This window comes from Dermacentor andersoni, chromosome 8 (genome assembly GCF_023375885.2).
Source record: "Dermacentor andersoni chromosome 8, qqDerAnde1_hic_scaffold, whole genome shotgun sequence".
NCBI lineage: Eukaryota > Metazoa > Arthropoda > Arachnida > Ixodida > Ixodidae > Dermacentor > Dermacentor andersoni.
The window spans coordinates 19,451,876-19,474,368 of NC_092821.1; the positions used below are offsets into that span (position 1 = coordinate 19,451,876).

Here is a 22,493-nt window from a genome sequence, read left to right on the forward strand (position 1 = left end):
TATTAGACGGCAATACACTTTGTATATCTCAAAATTTTTTTTACATGCTTTTCTTGGCAGACAAAAGCGTGCCTTTACAAACTTTGTTCAATTTTATCCCACAATCTTGATTCTGCCAATTTATATCTTTTTTGTTACATTTCGTTAATAAAACTTTTATGCATGAAAAGTGCATTCATTTGCTTTTTGTTTATGTATTACACAAAATATTGAGTGAAAATGTTCTTTGTGAAAAAAAAAACACAAGTCTAGTGTAACCTGCAAGAAACAGCTATTTTCCTCATGATAGGGAAATAGTTAAGGGACATAGTGGAGCTGGCTTAGGATAACGCACACGAGTTTTCTGACTCTGGATGGTGTTCCTGGTGCAATGCGGATGTATCAGTAAAACCTTCACTCACAGTCATTGAGAAGTATGGGAAGTCCTGTTGCGTCAAACGAGAACGTCGCTTGCGATGTGTTTACAGGCACACAAAAAGCCTTAGGTGACAGCCGCCAAGTTCTAGGAATTCCTTTCTCTGCTTGACTGAAGGATGTTGAGCAAGAATAGGAAGATTATTTTGGTCCTTGACCAGTGCACCAGTCACCTGAAGCAGGTGACTCTTCAGAACGTCAAGCTGCTGCCAGCACATATCTGCCAGCCAACACAATAATGTACCTGCAAACACTGGATGCCGGAATCATCTGGAATGCCAAGTACCATTTCAAAGGGCTCCTGGTCCGCTGCCTTCTTATAAAATTAAATGCAATGGCAACAACTTACAGACAGGCTTGTTGACACAGCCATGGCTTGGGACCAGGCAACACTGGCAACCGTACATAGCCAACTGCTTCCACAAGTGTGGCTTTTTCAGTCTTGTGGTTGCCCCTCTAGAACCGGGCGAGATGATGATCGAGGAATGGGACCGCTGAATTACAAGTGCTGCCTGCAAGACTTCATCACTGACAACAACCTTGCCACTTGCTGTGTGCGTACACTTGAGGACATTGCGGATGAAGTTGCTCCAGGGCTTGCAGTGTCCAGTGGTGATGGAAACGACAATAAAGACATGACAAGCAACCACCACCAATAGCTGAGATGCTACATTTGCTCGACGTTTTAAGGCATGCTATGCTTGCGGACAAGGTCAGCAATAACACCTGCGGCCATTTTTCTGCTTTTGAAAGATGTATTCTGCAAAACCTTGTAAAAAAGAAAATGCAAGAAAGACATATGGGGTTTCTTTTGCCATGAATACCACATTTGCTTGCATAATGATCTCACTTTTTTTTTCAAACAATTGACACAAAATTAGGGGTGCGATCATTATGCAGGGTAAATTTCCCACAAAAAATTGGTCACAAAAAAAATTTGGTGTCCATGGGAATGCGTCAGAATGCATTTGCTGCGGGATGGAAACAGGTCAACCAACAGGTGGCTGCCGCTGTAACAGTGCGGGACATCCAACCAAAAATGCCGGCTGGAGCTGACGGAGCAAGCTGAGTGCGTTTTTTTGTCTTCTCGTGAGTACATTATGTGCACTGAAACAATTCCTTCCATATCATTATTGAGTAATATCATTAATATTGTCAAGTCTGCGGCAATAACATAGCCATGTCCACTTCGAGGGGAAAGAAATGTAGATGGGCGTACTCAGCTGCCACTGACATAGAAACACATGGTGGGCATGCTGCGAAAAACTGCGGCACTTGTCCTCACTACAATCCTAATACGGCACATTTCTGCTAAGGGTGGGCGAATATCTTAGCTGCATTACAAGCGTTGGCGTGTGAATAAGGTATACTTATATATATAAGGTATACCATATCACATATATACCATAGCGTATACCATAGTATACCGGTATACCATAGCATATATAAGGTACGCCATATCAATGTAAACATAGCTACTGTCGTGGCCCCTCACGATTTGATGCGTGCCCTCGAGTGCAGATGAGAAGAATCGAAAGGCACCTCTGTTTTTTTTTTTGTTTTTTTTTTTGCCACAGCCATTGTAAGGTCAACAAATAATAAAGCCAAGGCAAGTTTTGATGTAGATTCTTTTTCTTGAAGTGCAGAAAGTGATGCCAGAAATGAAATGGGGCATCTGCATAAGAATCTGTTTGGTGCATGCAGTTCGCTTGGTTCGAAGAGTCGTTTGCGTAGCATTCGGCAGATGGTAAGCACGATCATCATCAGCTAGACCTGGCACATAACATATTGCTGCAGCAAGTTCAAGCTGCTGCGATCATTACATAAGAATGATCGTTATGCAAATAAATATGGTAAAACCTTTTAGGTGTGGTTGGTTTTCGTCACTTTCCAATTTTTGTACAATTTTGGGTGATGCAAATGTTGTACGATACAAATTTATTGTACCATATCAAGTAATTCGTATCATTGAGAATCTACTACTTTGAGTTTAACATCCAAAAGGTGGGGCGTTTTACCCAAAGGGAAAGCACGGAAAGAAATAGCAATGTTTAGCATTGCAGCGAAGCTCCTCAGACAGTGTTCCAAGAATATGCAGGAGCAACACGGTACAAACGAGCATGGAAGGTAACTGCTGCCGTGCAATAGAAACAGCACCCTGGAAGCTACTAGGCATCTTACAAAGCTGGTGTCATAAGGAGTGCCGCCACCAACGTGTTGCTGCCATCACACCTCAATGGTGGCACAAGATGACAGAAGGAAAAATGTCAGCATTTATAACTTTAGGTGCTCAGACCACCGTATGCGTCACGGTGTCGTATGCACACAGCTGCACGGCAGAAACAACAGGGCTTGTGACATCACTCCTGCCAGCAGTGGGTGGCAGAATCCCCTGCAGTGCCGATTGAGCGGAGTGTGAGGGTGCGTCCACTTGGCTTCATCATTTTTGCAGCTCAACGCATCTCTAGAGACATTCTAATTCTCCAAATGCATGCTGCACACGCGCTGTTGATGCTGTTACAGCATGGCGGCAATGGCGGTGCCAACAAGGCGAAAGCGTCCCAAGTGTCTCTATATAAAGTGCTATGGCAATGAAACAACAGTTGAACTGAGAGATTCTCAGTGCAAGGCTTCGAATTCGTTTTGGCCTCATAACGTGCACTTGAATTTCGGTACGAAAGAGTTTTTTGCATTCTGCAAATGACACAATTACCACGGCAGGGAATCGAACCTGCCCCCTTATGCTCAGCAGCAGGACACTAAGCCGCAATGGAGGATTACCTAACTTTCCAATGCACACAGATAACACAGTAACTGCGGCTCACGTGCAACTTAACGGTTGACATGGCCCAACATAAGAGCTAACAATCAAGACCCAATAGGCCTCAAAGTGTTCTCTCACCGTCAGAGTCTATCTCGACAACCCGGATTGGTACTGGCTCGGCTCGCAAAAGAAAGTAGGAGATAGAGCTGCTCCGGAGGTATATGGAGAAGGGGCCTTCAATTCGGATCGGCTTGTCTGTTGGATGTTCATCAATCAGCGCCTGCTGCTGTGGCGACTGGCCACTCACAATCCACGTGTCGTCCACTGCATCTGGCACCTCTTCTCTTGCCTGCAGAGGCAGAAACAAAACACTTCTTTCAACAATATTACAAATATAGACCGCTGTTGTAGCTGATCTCTTTTAATGACTAATTAAGGTTGCTTGTTTTCATTTTGTTTCGAGTACATGCTCTGCAATATTATAGGTGCCCTTGTTTGTTTTGTACCAATGCTAAATCAGCATATGTACGTACTTGAGGTAACGTGTTACCATTCTTTATTTTGATATTGCCACTCTTAAACATAGCAGGCCATAGCATAACATAAACATAACATAAGATAGGCCATAGCACACAGAAGTAGCTATTGTCTTCATAGTTACCTTTGTTTCTTGCTATTGTGAACACATGTCTGTATTACTACTACTTGTTTGCGACCCTTTAAGATTTTGTTTACATAGAATTACCAAAGTTTTGTAGATGGGCCTTCAGACACTCTCAGGTGGCCCAAGTCTGCTTTTTAGCGATAGGATTCCCAAAGCAGTTTGGAGGAATACAATTTATTTATTTATTTACTTATTAACATTTTTATGTACTCAAAAAGCAAACCTCAAGCTAAATAAAGCCTAATGCTGGCTCAGGGATTAAATGTGAGATTTCTGCCTTTCCAGTGCAGCTGCTGTACCATTTGGGCTAACCAGAATGCAAGCATGGCAACGTCATGACAAATTAACTCAAAAAAAGAACTGCAAGCTTTATAACATAATTTAATTAAATAATTTGTGCAAGGCAACGGAGCGGGAAGGATATTTCTTTTTTTTTTCGGAAGCACAGTTTGCTTCCTCAAGAACGCCACTGCAGGTCCTTTGGGTGCGTGCGCACTCGGTCACAGTCAGCAAACTTTTCCTTGCACGAAACTTCTTTCATCTTGCAGATTTTTAACAACTCATTTGAAGAATGGAGCACTTTGGCATGCCCAAGTTTGTATGTCTATTTTCTTGAGCGGCTCGCTGTATGTGCTCCCATCACGACAAAGATTTTCCCTTTTCAAGCTAGTTGCAAGGTTACACCACTTTCCATGTTTCATGACATCCATGTAAAGTTTAGAGTACCAAACAAAGCCATGGTGTGAATTTGCTTCTAGTGGATTCTTCCTAGACTACAGCATTTTCTACTTTCATTTGTTCAAGTGTGTAAGTGCTTGCTTAACATTTACACTCAAGCTGTTAAGAGGAAGCTTTAGCTCAGGGTGAACTCCGATGCCACCTATCCAAATACATGTAAAATGCAGAAATGATTTCATGAAAGACACTGCTGGACCGATTTGAATGAAGCTTGTTGCTTTTCAGCGATAAAGCTTAATTCCAGTGACTTCAGGAAGCAGAATTTTGATATAGGGCCCTCCTAGAAGCTCTTAAATAAATTCTCAAAAATTCAAAAGATTAAAAGAAACTGAAGCATGCAGTTTACAAATCTGTAAATATGCAGAAAAAAAAACAGCTACAGTATTCTGTAAACTGAACCCAATAGCCCATCTAAAGCAGATGAATCTGCTATGTTAATGTACAGCTTATGTGAAATCGTTGCAATATTTAAGAGGGTTTTCTAAAAGTCCTACTCGCAAATTATTGGTATATTTCGGAGTTGTACATATAAATTTTGCTTGCTTTATATGTATAATTAGGTGCAGCTTAAAGAATTTTGCTATAGCTTTTAATTGCGAACTTACAAAGGTTGCAGTCTTGATAATTGAGCTTTTGTTTTTCTTTTAATTTTGCAATCTTCAAAAATGTCTTGTAAGGAAAATTTACAGCTTAAATAAAAAATTTCCTTCCTACAGTCAATAAATTTTAACTTTTTTTTTGAATGCAAGCGTCATAAAATCACTGCAGTGGTTGCCAAGAAAAGCGACTCTGCCGTACCCATGTACCATTTAGATAGGAGCTCCCAAGCTTGGAGCTAACTCCAATGCTGCCTATTCAAATACACACAAAATGCAGTAACACTTTTATGAGACAATCTGTGGACTGATTTGAAGAAAACTTGTTGTATGTGCGAGAGGAGCCTAAATCCTAGTGACTATAGTATGCATAATTTTGATTCATAACTTAGTATTGTAAGAAAAATTTCCAAAATATGTGTAAAAAAATATAATAAAAGCAGAAAGTTTACAAATCCACAAGTCTGCACCAAAAATAGACATCGCAGCTCTGCGAACTGTATCTGTAAAAGCATTGGGAAAGGACAAAGTGGGCAAATTCTATAAGTGGACAAATTTGACATACAAGTTGACAGCTTCAACAATATTGTTACAATGTTTGTAATGGTACTGCAAAAGTCTGACTTACAAATTAGTGGTATATTTAAGAGAGATGTGTAATACATAAATTTTGCCAGCTTTAGATGTATTATTAGATGCACTTTACATAACTGTGATATCATTCTTCATTGATGAGTTCAGAGCAGCAAACATGATAGTTTCACTCTTTGTTATAAAAATTTTCAATTTCCAACAATTTTTATTAAAAAATTGGCAACCTAAATAAAGAATCTGCTTCCTGCAGTCCCTAGATTGCAGCATATCCATTGTGGAATGGCAAGTGTCAACTGTGAGCAGTGGCATGCATTGATCACATAACTTATCTATTGAAATGTACTAGCCTGGCATTGATCATGCAAACTGCATTGCATGGGCAAGTTCTGTACACCCAATGGAACTATCACATCTTATGTAGCTTTGAATTAAAATTAATTTAAATTCTGGAGTTTTAGGTTACAAAACCACAATGTCATTATGAGGCACACCGTAGTGAGGGACTCCGGATCAATTTTGACCACCTGGGATTTTTTAACATGCATCTAAATCTAAGCACTCGAGTGTTTCTGAATTTTGCTGCCATCGTAATGAGGTCGTTGTGACCGGGATCAAACTCGCACCCAAGAGCTCAGCAGAGCTTCACTATAGCCACTAAGCTAAAGTGGCAGGTGGTATGCAGCTTTAACTGGTTCAACATTGAACATAAATTTCTGGCATGTGTTAAAACAATGCACCGTATGTGACGAAGTTATGGTAACTTCTTGGACACTGGACATGAGTATTCTACTGACTCGTGTAAGGGCCACACTTTTTTTTTCACAATTTTGGCCAGGTGCAGCTCTCACATGGGACCGGGCCTGTTGGCCAAAATGGTGCTGGTGCAGCCGGTGACTGCTACACACCGTGGGTCTCTGGAGGTACCATTGCATCAGAGGTCAACGTGCAGCTTTCGACATCTAGTAGGGGCACATGGAAGTATGCAGCATGAAAAAATTCGCCAATGCACACGCATGGCATTGCGGCACTGAACGAGATTCTTTCGTCAATGGAACTAAAACAAAATATTTGGGGCTGCCATGTTGGGGCTGTGGCCCTTACACAAATCTATACGGTATGACATGCTTTGCCATATTCAATCCTATTCTCTCTTATTCAGAGTCTATAGGGGCCTGCCCAGCCCCTTGCACCTGCAAAAGTTAGCCATTTCCAGAGAGTACAACAAACCTATGCAAATAATGATGGGCTATGCAACAACAAGGGTCTTTACATGATCAGTTGATTGACAAAATTTTGAAAGTGGCATATTTATTATTCCCTTTGCTCACTAACATATGACGCAAGTATACAAACACACATTTATACATGCAATGAAACACCTTTGTATCTAAGTGGTTGGGACCTACACTATCCTTTCTCGTAAAGGTCATTTTGCTGTAAAGGTCATGCACTATGTGTACCCATACCGCTTAATATAGGGCATGTGAGCACATTCGGCAAAAGAAAACTTTTATTTAGTACAAACTCAAGGAAATACTTCGTGAATTAAGTCAATAATTTTCTTCTCCACACTTGATGTGGTGGAATGTGCCGCTGCAGCTGACGCTATGGCATCTAGGTTCGCAACATGCTCAGCAGCGAAATCTGGGAGTGAAGCAAATTACAGCTGCAGAGCATCGAACACTGATGTTGCCTGCCAAGTCAAAATTCTTCGTGAGCCTGCAGGCTCTTCATCACTGCTGCCTTCATCGACCTTCGCTTTCATCCCATCCTTCCAGCTCATCCCAAGCAGGTCTTCACGTAAGTTCCAGGTAGGGATAAGGGGGAAGGGAGAGTGTATATATATACTGCACCTTCCAGACCCTCTCAAAATTATCTTTGTTGCGGTGTCGACCGGCACATTCTATGTGTGCCACTGCTCTCTTCTGGTTATGGAGGGTAGTGGCGATGCCACCGTGTGCGTTCACAGTGAACCAAGAAATCAGCTCTCGTGGATGCCTATATTCCTTTGTCGTACAGGCAATTTCATTGCAGTGGTCTTTACTGTAGAGGTTCTCAAAATACACATGAATAGTAAGAATTCAGCAAGGACATACAAAGTCCTTTGTTATACAGGTCATTTTGTTATAGAGGCATTCATTCTAGAGGTGTTTGACTGTAAATCATACGTGCATACATATGTACATACACACAAACGAGCAGCCCACATTAAAAAAAAATCTGACCCTTCATAAATTTTTATTTCCAAAATATGTTTACTCCTGTACCCAAATTTTGAAGTTCTCGAAACAGGTGACCACTTGTAAAAAGTGAAAAGCAAAGATTTTCGTTTTATGAGGTTAGCAAACGAGAGATGTGGGGCTCACGTTATGGACGGTCACGTTGGTCTGGATGTCAACACACATGCGCTTGATGGCCAGCTGGGCCAGCTCGTAGGGATCCCGAGGCACTGGGTTGGGCAGCGGGTAGGGACTCATGTGCTTGAACTTGGGCATCCAGTACATCATGCGTGCAAGCTTCTTGAACACCTCGCTGTAGAAGCCAAACGTGTCCAGCACCATCTGCCGCAGTTCCCGGTCTGGTATGACACCTGCAACAACCAAACTTCCACCGTTAGACAGGAACACCAAGCTACACAAGACGTGTGTACCAAGCGTCTCACAAATACGAGCACCAGGCATGCATGACCTTTCCAGCTAAACTGCAAACTGATTTCCGGTCAAATTCAGCGCAAGGGTAGCATTTTGTAGTGGGCTCAGCTTAATGCATGACACCAAATTCTCAGAATTACGCAATGCATGTTAAACTGTATGTACCCCACAACAAGCTAGCTAAATTTGAGTGCATTCAGTGCGATATAAAATTTGTATCTGAATTCTTTTTATATTACACTTGAAGCATATCACAGTCTGGTAGCACTAAGGGGGATGAAACGATGTGTGCTCTGCAGCGTCAATTTTTGCGATGCAGGCGTGGTCTAGTTTTGACAGGTGCGTCTTGCCATTCAGCCTGAGGCGGCGTCGCAGTTATGGACATGCCCTCTTGACACAGCATGCACATGGTTTCGCAACGTTTTGGAGCAGACAACACAGCAGTAGTTTTACACTTCCTTATGTAACATAAGCCATGCCGAAATTAATTCTGGGGTTTTAATTGCCCAAACTACAGTATAATTACAAGACATGCTATAGTGGAAAACTTAGGGTTCATTTTGTCCAACTGGCGTTTCTTAATGCTTACCTACACCTAAGCACAAGAGCATTTTTGTACTTCACCCCCCATCGCAATGCAGCCACTGTAGCCAGGATTGAACCCATGACCTAAAGTACAGCGGCACAATTCCATAGCCACTAAGCTAACGCAGCACAGGCACATACCCAAAGGGGGGTTCGAGGGGGCCCGGGCCCCCCTGAAATTAAGCGGTATACCCACCCCCTCCGCCCACGCCACCACTCCTCACACATATTCCTAAAGCGCCGCTAATTCAATCTACTCGGCAGTCAATATTTTGCTGCCTTTTACAGTGAAAGCAGTATATAGTCACGTGGTAGTGACGTTAAAGACCACTTAAAGCACAACGATAGCGGCGAACACATTCGGCGATCGGCGAAAATCTGATCAACGGGTCAAGCACGTCGGCGACCAATCGTCGAATGTTCCAGACTAATCGCTGGGACCCGCGCGCCTTCCACAAAGTTCTACATTATTCGCATCGCGCACACATGCAATCAGATTACACAAGGTTCGGTCACAGACAGTGGATGGAACCATCGATAACATTCCAGAAGCTTCTGACACATGCAAGCGCGTCCTGCGCTGTGCAATAACATTTGTTAGGCGGTGAAACGTGTCGCCCGATGAAGGCAAGTACACGTGTCAATATGACTAACTTCTGTAGTTGTTGCGGTGTTCGTCATCAGAAAAATCATCATGTGGGCCAATCTTGGTGATAGTGCAGAAAAGGTCCAAGCTCAATGGCACATACTCCTGTGGGCTCAGAAACATATAACGCGCCCTTCAAGATCTCCAGGATGGGCCCACGTATGGGGAGTGCTTAACACCTGCTTCACCTCCGGCACGGGTGGGGCCGGTATTGCACTACCTTTGGTATCAACCCACGTATGGGGAGTGCTTAAAGCCTGCTTCACCTCCACCGGGAGGTCAGCCCGGTGTTGCAATATATCTTCGAGATCGGCCTACGTAGGGGAAATACTTAATGCCTGCTTTGCCGCGGGTCGACCCGGCATTTCACTACCGTTAGGATCGGCCCACGTATGGGGAGTGCTTAACGCCTGCTTCACCTTTGCCATGGGTCGGCCCGGTGTTGCGCAATCTATAGGCCGGCCCGCGGCGGAGGTGAAACACTTTGCTTTTCGTTTGAGAGCTTTGACTGTCATCAGTTTTCGCTGCCATTCTATCTTCACAGAGTGGAATGGTTGTCAATCTTCTCACTCCTTTTGAATGGCGGTATTTACCGACATTTCCTGGGGTGTGAAGACCAGTTTTCTCATCGATTCGGTGCCTGCCCGATTAACTCAAGATGAGTTCAGTTGTCACCATCTATTGCAGTAGGTAATGCCCAACACAATTTTTATATCACCATCTATTCAGCAATCACGCGCATTGCTGTTGCTTCGTTAGTTCAACCTTCTTTGCTTATATTGATCCAGTGGCAGGAAAGGGATTCAGTTCGTAGTCAGCTGGTCTGTATGCTCGCGGAACGAGTTGTGGCCGTAGAAAACGCCAGTTGTGTTAAAAATTTTCTTTTGCTTCATTATTTCCGCGAGCCACTACCGTGGCAGATCCTCGGAGCCATATAGCCGCGATATGGGTTAGATAAGGTGGAAAATAATGCGAGACTGCGTCCATCATCAGACCCTGCAATAACCGTTAAACCCATAAGAAATATGACTGTCACCCGTTAACTCGTCTGGCTTTCCCTAATTATACAACACTTTTCGTGCAAAATTAGCAACTGCAAACAAGAGTCGCAAGGAGTTGAGAAATTAAGCAATCTACTAAAGGAGAGAGCCAAGGCAACTGCCAAACAGGAAGGAAAAGAGAAAATGAACAAATTTAACAGTTTGTGAAAAATATTTATAGACCAACATCTTTTGATTTAAAAAGGAAGTAGAGAAAATGCCACCGGAAGTGGAGAATAATTCCGTGTGTTTTGAATTACGCTTCTACAGTTATCAATCAAGCTTCCTGACGTGGCCACTTCTATGCTGTGCTAATCTGGGTGTTTTTGTAACCTTCCTCGGTGGGCGCAGTACATCTAGAACCACTGCAGCCTGTGCATTACACGGTTGTGTACGGGACTGGCGACTATGCATCGTTATGCAACTTCCCAAATAACAACACGAGGCGGTTTTGGCACCTAAATTGGTAGAACAGTAAAGGACGGATCCAAAAGAATCTGCGATTGTTTCACAAATATATATTTCTCTATAATTGGTCCAGAGGTAATTCAAAAAAACGCTATTAGGAATCTTTAGTTTATACTTCCGCTTGTTTACTTGTTCTTGGCAGTGTTCTTCTGTGCATCCTTCATGCGCGAGTCCATTTCATGTGGTTTTTTGTTTGCCAAGTGAAGGAGAGAACCCCCCCTCATTTGCATAGAAAAGTTACCTTAGGTTGCCCCCCCCCCCCGGAAAAAAATCCTGGGTACGTGCCTGCCGCAGCGGATGCCACACCGACATGGCTGTCGCTGTCGATGGGAAGGGCTTAGAGGCAGCAATTTCAAATTGCACTTCCACCTTTCACACCTCATTTGCGAGCATTACTTGCCTTGATTGCCTGCTTGCCTACTTGATTCATAATACAGCTGAAGTGAACCTCAGGCATGGCAACACCAATAGGAAAATATGGGTTTTCGAACAGTGCTCCATCTGTCGCTACTATGGTGAAAGGTGCAAGGAAAGCAGTCATTGTGCTTAAAACAGCCAATATGTTCCTCTGAAAGGCTCTATCAATGCAACACTTCAAGAATAAGCCAGCTCCTTTAATTAACAGCCATTGTCATCCTTTACCAAATTCGATAGACATATAAATGCTGACATTCACTCCATGTCATCTGCTACACCCACTATCTTGGTGGCTCTAATTTCACGTCATGCCAGCATCACGGACATGAAAAGAGCTTTAACTTTACCGAACCTTTCAGTGTGTCATAAGTGTTCTTGCCTCTGCCTTTTTCGCAGAGTATACCACTATAATCCAGTTTTGAAAGCCACTCTTTTCTTTTGCAAAACATAGATTTCATTTAGTCCAAGCCATAGTTCCAATGCTAAAATACCAGCCTGCCACACGAACCTGTTCGTCCACTATTGTAGCCCTACGGCATGCATCGACTGGAACCACCTTCTTGCCTCCACTGCTCACATCCTAACTACTTCAAGGCTGCCGTGTACTGTGACTTTGTTGCGTTTTTCAGCAAACATTGTAGCATTTCATTTAGACAACTCCTTCCTGTAATGCCTTCAGGCCTTGAGAATACTTGAAATAAATAAATAAATTGTGCACAAAATGTATCCTGTAGAAGAACTTTCTCAAATGCTAGAGTTAATTTCCTCTGCGTTTATCCTCTGGTAGCTTCAACACTAGTTAAGGAGGGAAGGTGTTTAAGGTCCAAAGTCGGCGCCTTTCGATGATTCCAGTGCACGGTGGCAGTGCGAAGGAAGAGCCGTTGTCCGATAAGGTGACGCTTTATTCAAACGCCGAGGCGTCTGTCTGAGTCCAAGCCCAAAACTTGGCTCTCTACACACAACCAAACATAATTTTTTAAGCCCTCAGTTGTACAAAGGAGTCGCAAACCAGCCAATCACACATGCGAGTTCACATCATTGTAACCAAAAGCACAACCACCTACATGCCGCACACAGCATTGGTGGAAACAGTGGCATACTTTACAACACTCCATGGGATAGGATTGCTCAAAGACATGTCATCTCCCTCTGCCCTACGTTAGACTCTGAGTATCAGCCTTTGATGTCCCCCTCTTTTCTCCTGCAAGTGGCCCCCACGCAAGCACAAAGAGCAATCACAAAGAGCAATCACAAAGAGGACCGCGCACACGCAAGCAAAAAGAGGACCGCACAAAGAGCAATGGAATGAAGAATGACAGGCGTAACATTAAGAGACAGCAGGAGAGCTGTGTGGATCAGAGAGCAAACGGGCATAGCCGATATTCTAATCGATACTTACTACACCATAAATTGACTTTTCCTACACCATAAATAGCTCAGCTTTGACTAAAGTACAGAAACATAAATATCCAGGCTTAATTTAATTAATTATGGGGTTTTACGTGCCAAAACTACTGTCTGATTATGAGGCACGCCGTAGTGGAGGTCTCCGTAAATTTGGACCACCTGGGGTTCTTTAACGTGCACCTAAATCTAAGTACACGGGTGTTCTTGCATTTCGCCCCCATCAAAATGCGGCCGCCGTGGCCGGGATTCGATCTAGGCTTAACAATAACGTCAGACCTAAGGTGGGACGAGCATATTCACCACATTACTTCATGTGCTATGCAAAAATTATTTTTTCTTCGCAGATTACTTCAACTGGCACCCTTGTCAACAAAACTCCCAACATACAAAACATTTGTTAGGCCAATCCTAGAATACGGAAACATTGTATGGTGTCCTCATACGCAGACCAACATAAGAAAATAGAAACAGTACAAAGGAAGGCCATTCGATTCATCCACAACAAATTTAAACATGAAGACTTTCCAACTAGACTTCTAGCTATTTCTGGGCTCCTTACGTTAGAACCACAAGCAAAACAGGCACATTTAAAATTTCTTTACCAACTCCTGCATACTTATTTCAAAATTGACAATTCAAATTATATTTCTTATACATAAACACGACCTACTAGACACAAACGTACAAACATTTTAGTAGAGTATAAATGTAACATGTTAGTGCCTCTCACCACTAATGTTAGTCACTATCTGAGTTTGAATTAAAAATTGAAAAAAAGAATCTCCTAGCATGTTAAAATTACTAGTGCTATTATATGATTATGCAAACCAGCATGTACCTGTACCTTGTGTATGTAGTCATGCATGCAGCATAGAATGTTTAAAATGCTGTTTTATTCTATCATAAAAATTAGCTTGTACTTGGATTTGGTGTATATTATGTAGTGTAAATTGCCTATGAGCAAAGTGCAAGTTGTTACACAGTTGTTACATGTGCTACACACTTTTGTATCATTTTTTTTTATTGCGATAAAGACTTGCCCTTAAGGCATAATTCTTGGTGCGTGTATGTGTATTATATGTGTGCTGTGAGGCCTGTGTTTGTATGAATTGAAGCAGTGTTTTGTGGAATCTGTTGTCATGTATCCAGCGGTCATAGCTGGTTGTCACACTGTAGCGGAGGCCGGCTTGCAGTAGGAGATGCGAGCCTTCCAATTTTAAACCAGTACATGTCTATATTAGGTGGTATGCATCTGCTTCCATCACAGGAACGGAGCAGTATGGACATGTAGCACCCAGTGGTAAATGCGACCAGTTCCACCTTGAGATAACAGCTGGTGTAAGGGTCATCCCGGCCCGAAGCCTCCTAAGCACAACTTCCTCCGCCCTAGTAAGGTGAAGGGGGAGGGAGCAGACACACGGTGGGATAACAGCGTGTGTGTCCTGCCGGAGAAAGTTTTTACGGGCTCGGGGCGAGTTAAGGTGTTGAGGTGGGAGGGGAATAGGCGGAAGATCAGGATTAGGAGGGCAGTGTGCCTGCTGGTCAGCAGCAATGTTGTGAGGGTTCACTGAATGGCCTTGAATCCGGTGTACCTTGATGCAAGTAGCTGTTTTACTATTCATAGTGTGTATTGTCTCACAGATTTCCATCGCCTTATCAACCTTCTTGAGTTCCTTAATAGCCGCTAAAGAATCAGTGAAGATATCTAGTTGCTTGATGGTAGGCAGCTTAGATGTCGCATCTTGCACGGCGTCGTGGATGGCTTGAAGTTCCATTACTAGAGCGCTGGCTTCCATAGATAAATAGCGCTGGTGGCCGCTGATGAAATTATGCGTAGTACTCAGGAATTGTGTCCTTCCGCCATCTGGGAGAATGGCAGCATCCATATAGACTTTGCAGGTGTTAGCGCATGATGCATCGACGATATTGTGTTCGTCAATAATACCTGTGGTATCGCTGCGTCGTAACTTCGTTGGCTTATTAGTTGTGATGCTAGTGAATTCCCAGGGAGGCATTGGATAGGGCTGATTGTCAATCCGAGAGCCGTGTTGAAAATGAGCATGCAACGCAGCGACAGCCGGAACAAGTTGCTTTTTTATTTCACGTGCTTTTTCACGTAGCAAAATTAGCTCTGCAATTGTGCTGAGCTGGGCATGTTCCTGTAAGGTTGGTATCGGAGTGATGCGGGGCAGTGCTGTGATTGTGAACATAGCATCACGATTAATCGTCTCCAACTGTGCCAGCTGTGCCAAAGTCAGCCGTTGAGATTGTGCCTGATATAAAATTCGTGGCTGCAAGACCGCACGCACCAACCATCGAGCTACGTCAGTACGAGCTCCAGCTGCTTTTGCTGCAATGCGACGAATAAGGTGAAGTGTATTTGTCGAACTCTGTCTGGTTTTATGGAGCCAGTGTGCACCACTGCCGGAGTGGTGAATACAAAACTTTTGTATCTGTACATGTATACAGTGCCCACCTGCTATGGTCTCAGTAGAGGCTAACAGTACTGTAAATAAAATAAAAATAAATAAATTAAGAGAACGAAATGGAGCTGGGCAGGTCATGTAATGCATAGCTTAGATAACCGGTGGTCCGTTAGAGTTACAGAAGGGGTGCCAAAAGAAGGGAAATGCAGTCGAGGATGGCAAAAGATTAGGTGGCGTGATGAAATCCGCAGGGAAAAGTTGGAATCGGTTGGCACAGCACAGGGGTAATTGGAGATCGGAGGGAGAGGCCTTTGTCCAGCAGTGGACTTAGAGTAGGATGATGATGATGATTATACCACATCACTGTGCATTTGTAACTTCTACAACGCTTTTATTTCCTTTGATTTGCAGCAGAACTAACAGTTGGGCGAGTTGGTACCAATTCATAGTGTCACTCTGTCCTTGTCAATTGTGTGCGCTAAATATTTTACTATGAATCCTTTGATTTGGTTTTTGCTGTATGATTGAACATGTTTTTCTAGTACTATTTTGCTTATAAGTTTTTTTCTTTATGGATCATCTTGTTCTCACTTATATATATTGTTACGTCCAAGCGCGTCAAAGGGACGCGGGGATCAAGAAGAGAGGGGAAGAGGAGAACGAAGACTGTGCAGCGGCCATTCCTGTTGTTCGTAGCCTGCCGTTCCTGCTCTCACACGCCTGAATAAACCCCTTTTCCCCGTGCTTGTAACAAATTGGTGGACGGTGCGGGGTACACCTCGTAACCACGGAGCCTACGCTGCTACAACTTCGCCGAAGCCGTCGACTTGCCGGACTTCCGCCACCATCACCTGACATGACTGAATACGCCTGCCAGATTCCCGAAGGTTCTGACGCGGCTTCAAGGCCAGCACCTGGCGTTCCGTGGCAATACTACCGGGTGCCACTCACTTTCGGAGGAAAAGCCGGAGAAGATGTCGACGAGTGGCTCACAAACTACCGAAGGGTGAGCCGATCTAATGGTTGGAACTCGACCGCACAGTTGTTAAATGTTGTGTTTTCCCTTACCGACACAGCACTCGTCTGGTATGAGAATCACGAAGACACGCTCACTTCATGGGAGCTTTTCGTAGAGGAGCTCAGAGCGTGTTTTGGAGACTCTAGCGCAAAAAAGAAACGCGCCGAACAGACGCTTTCGCAAAGAGAGAGAGAGAGAAACTTTACTGGTCTATTATGAAATGAAACGCGTTAAGCGTCTGATGGGGTGGCTCCCTCTTCGCGGGCTCCATATGCTTCCAGGGCCGCCTGGCCCCTGTGGATCAGTCTGAGCTGGTCTTCCAGGGCGGGGCTGGACAGCATGATCTCCCATCGCTCGTAAAGGGTGGGGATAGCAGGGGGGTTAGTTATGGGTATAGGTGGGGGGTGGTGTATGGAAAAATTGCACTCTCCTATGACGTGCTGAAGGGTTCCTAATGCATTGCAGTGAGGACATGTGTTCTTATATCTCTCTGGGTATATCTTGTTCTGGAGGCAGGGGTGGGGAAAGGATCCTGCCTGGATTTGCCTGTATATTGTTTGTTCGGCTCTGGTCAAGGAGTGGTGGGGGTGCGGGAATGTCTTCCTGCCGTCCCTGTAATATTTGACTATATCTCTATAATTTGTGATGGGTTGCCATCCCCTTGCCTCCTCCTCGTTGGCCCGGGAGTTTAGCGCTCGGGCCTGTTGATGAGCATATTCATTGCCCTCAACTGAGGAGTGAGCCGGGACCCAAACTAATTCGATCGCTTGTTTAGGAGGCGTAGCTTTACCAAGAATTTTTAGTGCCGCAAGGGACACCCAGCCAGATCTGTAGTTCTTGTATGCAGCTTGTGAGTCCGTGACGATCTTGGTGACGTTTGGTTGTAGGAGTGCGAGAGCTATCGCTGCTTCTTCTGCTTCCTCCGAAGACGGAGTGTAGATTGATGCGCAGGTGACCAGCTTTTCTAGCCCGGTGACCACGACTGTTGCCCTCGTGGAGCGTTTCGATAGAGAGGCGTCTGTATATAAAACAGTGTCGTCTTCCTCCAGGGTCCTGGAGATGGCTCTTGCCCGGGCGTCGCGTCGTCCGACATGCCTTGTGGGGTTCATGTTGCGTGGTAGCGGTTTGCATTCCAACTTCTCACTGAACTTTTCGGGTAACTGGTCGTGGCGGGTGTAGTGCGATTCTTGCCATCCTAGCTTGCGGAGGACGCTTCTGCCCGCCTTGGTCTGGCTAAGGCGTACCCTTTGATTGGATAGGTGGGCTTCTACGAGCTCGGCTACTGTGTTGTGGACTCCCATTTGAAGTAATTTTGTCGTGGATGAATTTATGGGAATACCCAGGGCCTGCTTCGTGGCTTTCCTGATTATTGCGTCAAGTTGTAAGACGTCCTTCTTGAGGAGCTGCAGGTACGGCGCTGCGTAGACGATTCGTGAGATAACAAAGAGCTCAGATTCCCGGCGAGACCTGTACGACTTATATCGAAGAAGTGCTGAAACTGTGCAAAATAGTGAACTCTCAAATGTCTGAAGAGGACAAAGTTGGACATTTGTTGAAAGGGATAGCCGAAGACGTCTACAATTTTTTGATCGGCAAAGAAAGCTTGGATTCCGTGTCTGACGTCATTCGCCACTGCAGGACCTTTGAGACGCTGAAGATGCGACGGATAATACCGAAGTTTGGTCGCCTGGCTAATGTCACAACGGTGGCAAGTGTAGACCCGAGTTCGTGTGTTGACCTTCCATCAACAATACGGCAGATTGTTCGCGAAGAGTTGCTCCATCGGGAAGAGATGTACCGTTGCACACCCGGCATCGCTGGTGCGTACTTACCACAAGAGATGCGAAACACGGCCGTTTCGACCGCATGGCAACCCACGGTTCACTCAGCGACCGTCGAGTATAGGTCTACCCCACAAACGAGAGGGACCCTGAGCTATCAAGATCATGACTACGACCAACGCCCTCGCCGCACGCACGCCTCCGGGCGGCCGATGCCTGGCCATGATGAATGGGACCCACCTGCTGGCTATGCAGTCGACAGCAACATGCGTGACTACGTGCAAGAACATCGAAATTTGCGGCATCTGCCGGTGTGTTTCCAATGCGGTGTCGCGGGCCACATAGCGAGATTTTGCAATCGTCGCCCAACAACGTGGAATCGTCGATCGGGGTCTTCAACAAGGACCACACCTCCTACGAGGACAACTCAACAGCCATGCGCCACCTCTTGGTCAGCTGGCGTCCCTCCTGGCAACGATTACTGGCAGAGAAGCTTCCGGAGCCGCTCACCGGCATCTGACAGGAGTTTGACGCCACCGCCAACTTCTCGTGCACAGCGTTTACGTCAATCTCCATCGCCAGTGCGCCGCTCAACCTCGCCTTCACGACCGGAAAACTAGCTAGCGCGGCCGATGGGGGTGAGGTCGCTCGACACGTGCTATCGACAGAAATGCCCCCTGCAGTTGCTATGATTAAGAACAAAGTGCATGTACTTGTGGATGGTGTTCCTACAATGGCTTTAGTGGATACCGGGGCAACTGTATCCGTAATGAGTCTCGGTTTTAAAGGTCGGTTGGGGCGCAAAGTTGTATTTCCGTGGGACCAGGCTGCAACATTTTGTGGAGTGAGCGGCGAGTCGTTGCGCCCTGTTTGTGTGTGCACTGCTGAAGTGTCCTTGGCTGGTGGAGTTTTCGCGACGGAGTTTGTAGTTATTCCCCGATCGACGCACGAAGTGATTTTGGGCATCGACTTTTTGCGGCAGTGTGGTGCGACTGTTGATTGTCGCACGGGGGAAGTTTGCGTCGATGGCCATGTTTCGTCCGGGCTCTTAGAGGAGACTTGCAGTCAAGGTGAACTTTGTGTGTCTGCAGATACTGTTGTGCCTGCGTCCACCTCGGTGTGCGTGCCGGTTGTGTGTCGCGGTGCAGTTCCAGACAGTTTCGATGCCTCCGTAGAGCCAGTGCATCTAAATTGTGTGAAGAAGAACGTTTTTGTCCCTCATTGTGTGGTATCCATCGGCAACGGGCGTGCTGGCTTGTGGACGGCCAACTGCTCGGCAGAACCCGTCCTGCTTCCAGACGGCTTGAAACTCACCTACTTTACAGAATACACGTCTTCGTCCGTAGCCGTACTAACAGACTCGCCGTGTGAACCTGCTGACCTTCGCCAAGTCTCAGACAAAAAGCTTCGGTCTATGATAAACAAGTCGCTCAGCACAAGGGAGCGCCATACTGTGGTGGATACGCTTTCTAAGCATCTGTCAGTGTTTGACTTTGCGCAGCCGGACAAAGCGTTCTCGATTCCCGAGTCACGAACGCGCCATACTATCGATACGGGATCTGCGCGCCCGATCAGGCAAAAGCCTTATCGCGTGTCACCTAACGAGCGCAAGATAATCGGGGAACAAGTGAGCGACATGATGAAAAATGGGATAATACAAGAGTCCTCGAGTCCTTGGGCAGCTCCGGTCATACTCGTCAGAAAAAAAGACGGTAACTGGAGATTTTGCGTCGATTATCGAAGATTAAACGCCGTGACTAAGAAGGATGTCTACCCGCTGCCCCGGATTGATGATGCAATCGATTGCCTTCATTCGGCCTCTTATTTTTCTTCAGTGGACCTGCGCTCAGGATATTGGCAAATCCCGATACACCCGACAGACAGAGAGAAAACAGCCTTCATAACCCCGGATGGATTATTCGAATTCAATGTGATGCCATTTGGGTTGTGCAACGCTCCAGCAACCTTTGAAAGGTTCATGGACACCATTCTGCGTGGGTTAAAATGGAACATCTGTATGTGCTATCTTGACGACGTTGTTATATTCGGGCGCACATTCAATGAGCACAATACGCGCCTGGATATTGTCCTCGACTGCATCAAAAACGCCGGCCTGGTTCTGAACTCCAAGAAATGTAAATTTGGTGACCGTCAAACCCTTGTGCTGGGTCATCTTGTTGACAAAGACGGTATCCGACCTGATCCCCTCAAGACGGCAGCTGTCGAGGCATTCAGTGCACCGCAGTCCGTGAAGCAACTTCGTAGTTTTCTGGGTCTTTGCTCTTACTTTCGCCGATTTATTCCTGGTTTTGCTGACGTCGCTTATCCTCTGACAAATCTGCTACATAAAGACGCACGGTTTGAGTGGACACCCGAGTGCGATTCTGCATTTCGTCAGCTGAAGTTCCTGTTAACCTCTCGACCTATCCTTCGCCACTTCAATCCTACTGCGCCGACAGAAATCCACACAGATGCTAGTGGCGTTGGTCTGGGTGCCGTATTGGTCCAACGCTATGACGACCGTCAGCACGTGATTGCTTATGCAAGCCGCTCATTAAGCAAACCTGAACGGAATTACACGGTGACAGAGCAAGAATGCCTCGCTGTAATCTTTGCGGTTCAGCGATTTCGCTCGTACTTGTACGGACGCCCATTCCAAGTCGTCACAGACCACCATTCCCTGTGCTGGCTCGTGAACCTTCGCGACCCTTGTGGTCGCCTTGCGCGCTGGGCTTTGAGGTTGCAGGAATATAACTTCACTGTTTCCTACAAGAGTGGCCGAAAACACGCGGACGCAGACTGCCTTTCCCGTATGCCGCTTGCCACGACGGACTGCGACGCAGACGATTTTGATCATCTCGTCGCTTCTGTGACACCCGCTTTTCCAGATATCGATGCGTTCAAAACAGAACAAAGGACAGACACTAAATTGGAGCCACTCTTTACTTCTGCCCATTCAAGTGCAACAAGCAGCTACTGTGTACGTGACGGGCTCCTGAACAAAAGGAACTACTCAAGCACGGGTGCACGTTTCCTTCTAGTGGTGCCGGAGCGTCTCCGGCCAGCAATCCTTCAGGCTATGCACGATGACCCTACCTCCGGGCACTTAGGCACTGTGCGCACACTTTATCGCATTCAAGAACGCTTTTACTGGCCCCGGATGCGACATTCGGTTGAGTTTTATGTCGCCAGCTGCATACAGTGCAAACGTCGGAAATATATATTTTTTCTACAGATTCTGTATACCAGAAAATGTGGTGTAACTTGCCATATTCTTACATTGCATTGCATTTACACTGTTCTTCAGAATCTATAACTCATTATCGTCTACAATGATTTGAATTGGGAATTACACTGAATAAATAAATAATTCAGTGTATTCACTCGCTGCTCGTGTTTCAGCCAACTTTCCCAATGGGTGCTGCCATTTTAGTTTTCACGTCCTGGGGGTGATGTTCCACACTACGATATAGAACAGTTATTACATCCTGCTAAAACTAGTCAGATGTGTGTTCATTTTGATGTCTATTATGTATTTCTGTTCCAAATTTATAGTATTGATCATACAAACTTTATGAATGGCGCTCGTACGATGGACCTCATAACTTGCCAGTGATGAGGAGTGAACGATAGGCACAGAATAGAATCCTGCTGAAGGAATTGTTACATTGCAGTACCAGCCTAGATGTTCCATTCCTCCTTTCAAGATCCAAAAACACTTTCATCTGAGGTGTGCTGATGGTCTGCTGAAGCTTTTGTTGTCATGTAACCTTTTCTGAGAGAGGTAGTAAGTGAACTCCAAGAGAAAGACACTGTGCATAGCATGCTCGATAACAATATGGATCTTATATTGATACACTGGTATGGTTCTGGGCCTTGGTATATTTGGAATGTCAAACAAGTGCTCAGGTAGGATAATGATGTCCTCCGTTAGACTAATCTCGGGACTGGATAACCCAACAGACTGAAAGTGTCCTAGTGGCTTCCATTTGTTCTCAATGAGAAATCTGACTGGTTGTTCACATACAATCTTTTTCTTCGGAAATGGTCTGCTCATTTTCTTAGCTACCCTGTTGACCACACACTATACCAGTTTCTTTTTAACAAAGCTTTCTCTGCCTCTCCCTCCAACATTGCGGGTGATGGCTGCTGTCTTGCTGAGTAGCCAACCAGTTGGGAGACTGGGTATGTGCCCGTTCTTGGTCAATCTCCCAGAATGGGCATGTGCCACTACGACACGAGGCTTATAGGAGCCTTAAATGCATCCAGATATGTGTTGTACAT

General features: G+C 45.3%; 1 protein-coding gene across 1 annotated transcript in view; it reads right to left on the bottom strand.

Annotated features, from left to right (window-relative positions):
* Nucleotides 1–22,493, bottom strand: part of ECSIT (evolutionarily conserved signaling intermediate in Toll pathway, mitochondrial) — a 44,456-nt gene that overhangs the window by 19,820 nt on the left and 2,143 nt on the right. The window contains exons 2-3 of the mRNA XM_050174494.3: nt 8,137–8,360; nt 3,317–3,527 (exon numbers count right to left, since the gene is read on the bottom strand). Of these exons, the coding sequence (XP_050030451.1) occupies nt 3,317–3,527; nt 8,137–8,360 (435 nt within the window). The remainder of the gene's footprint in view (nt 1–3,316; nt 3,528–8,136; nt 8,361–22,493) is intronic.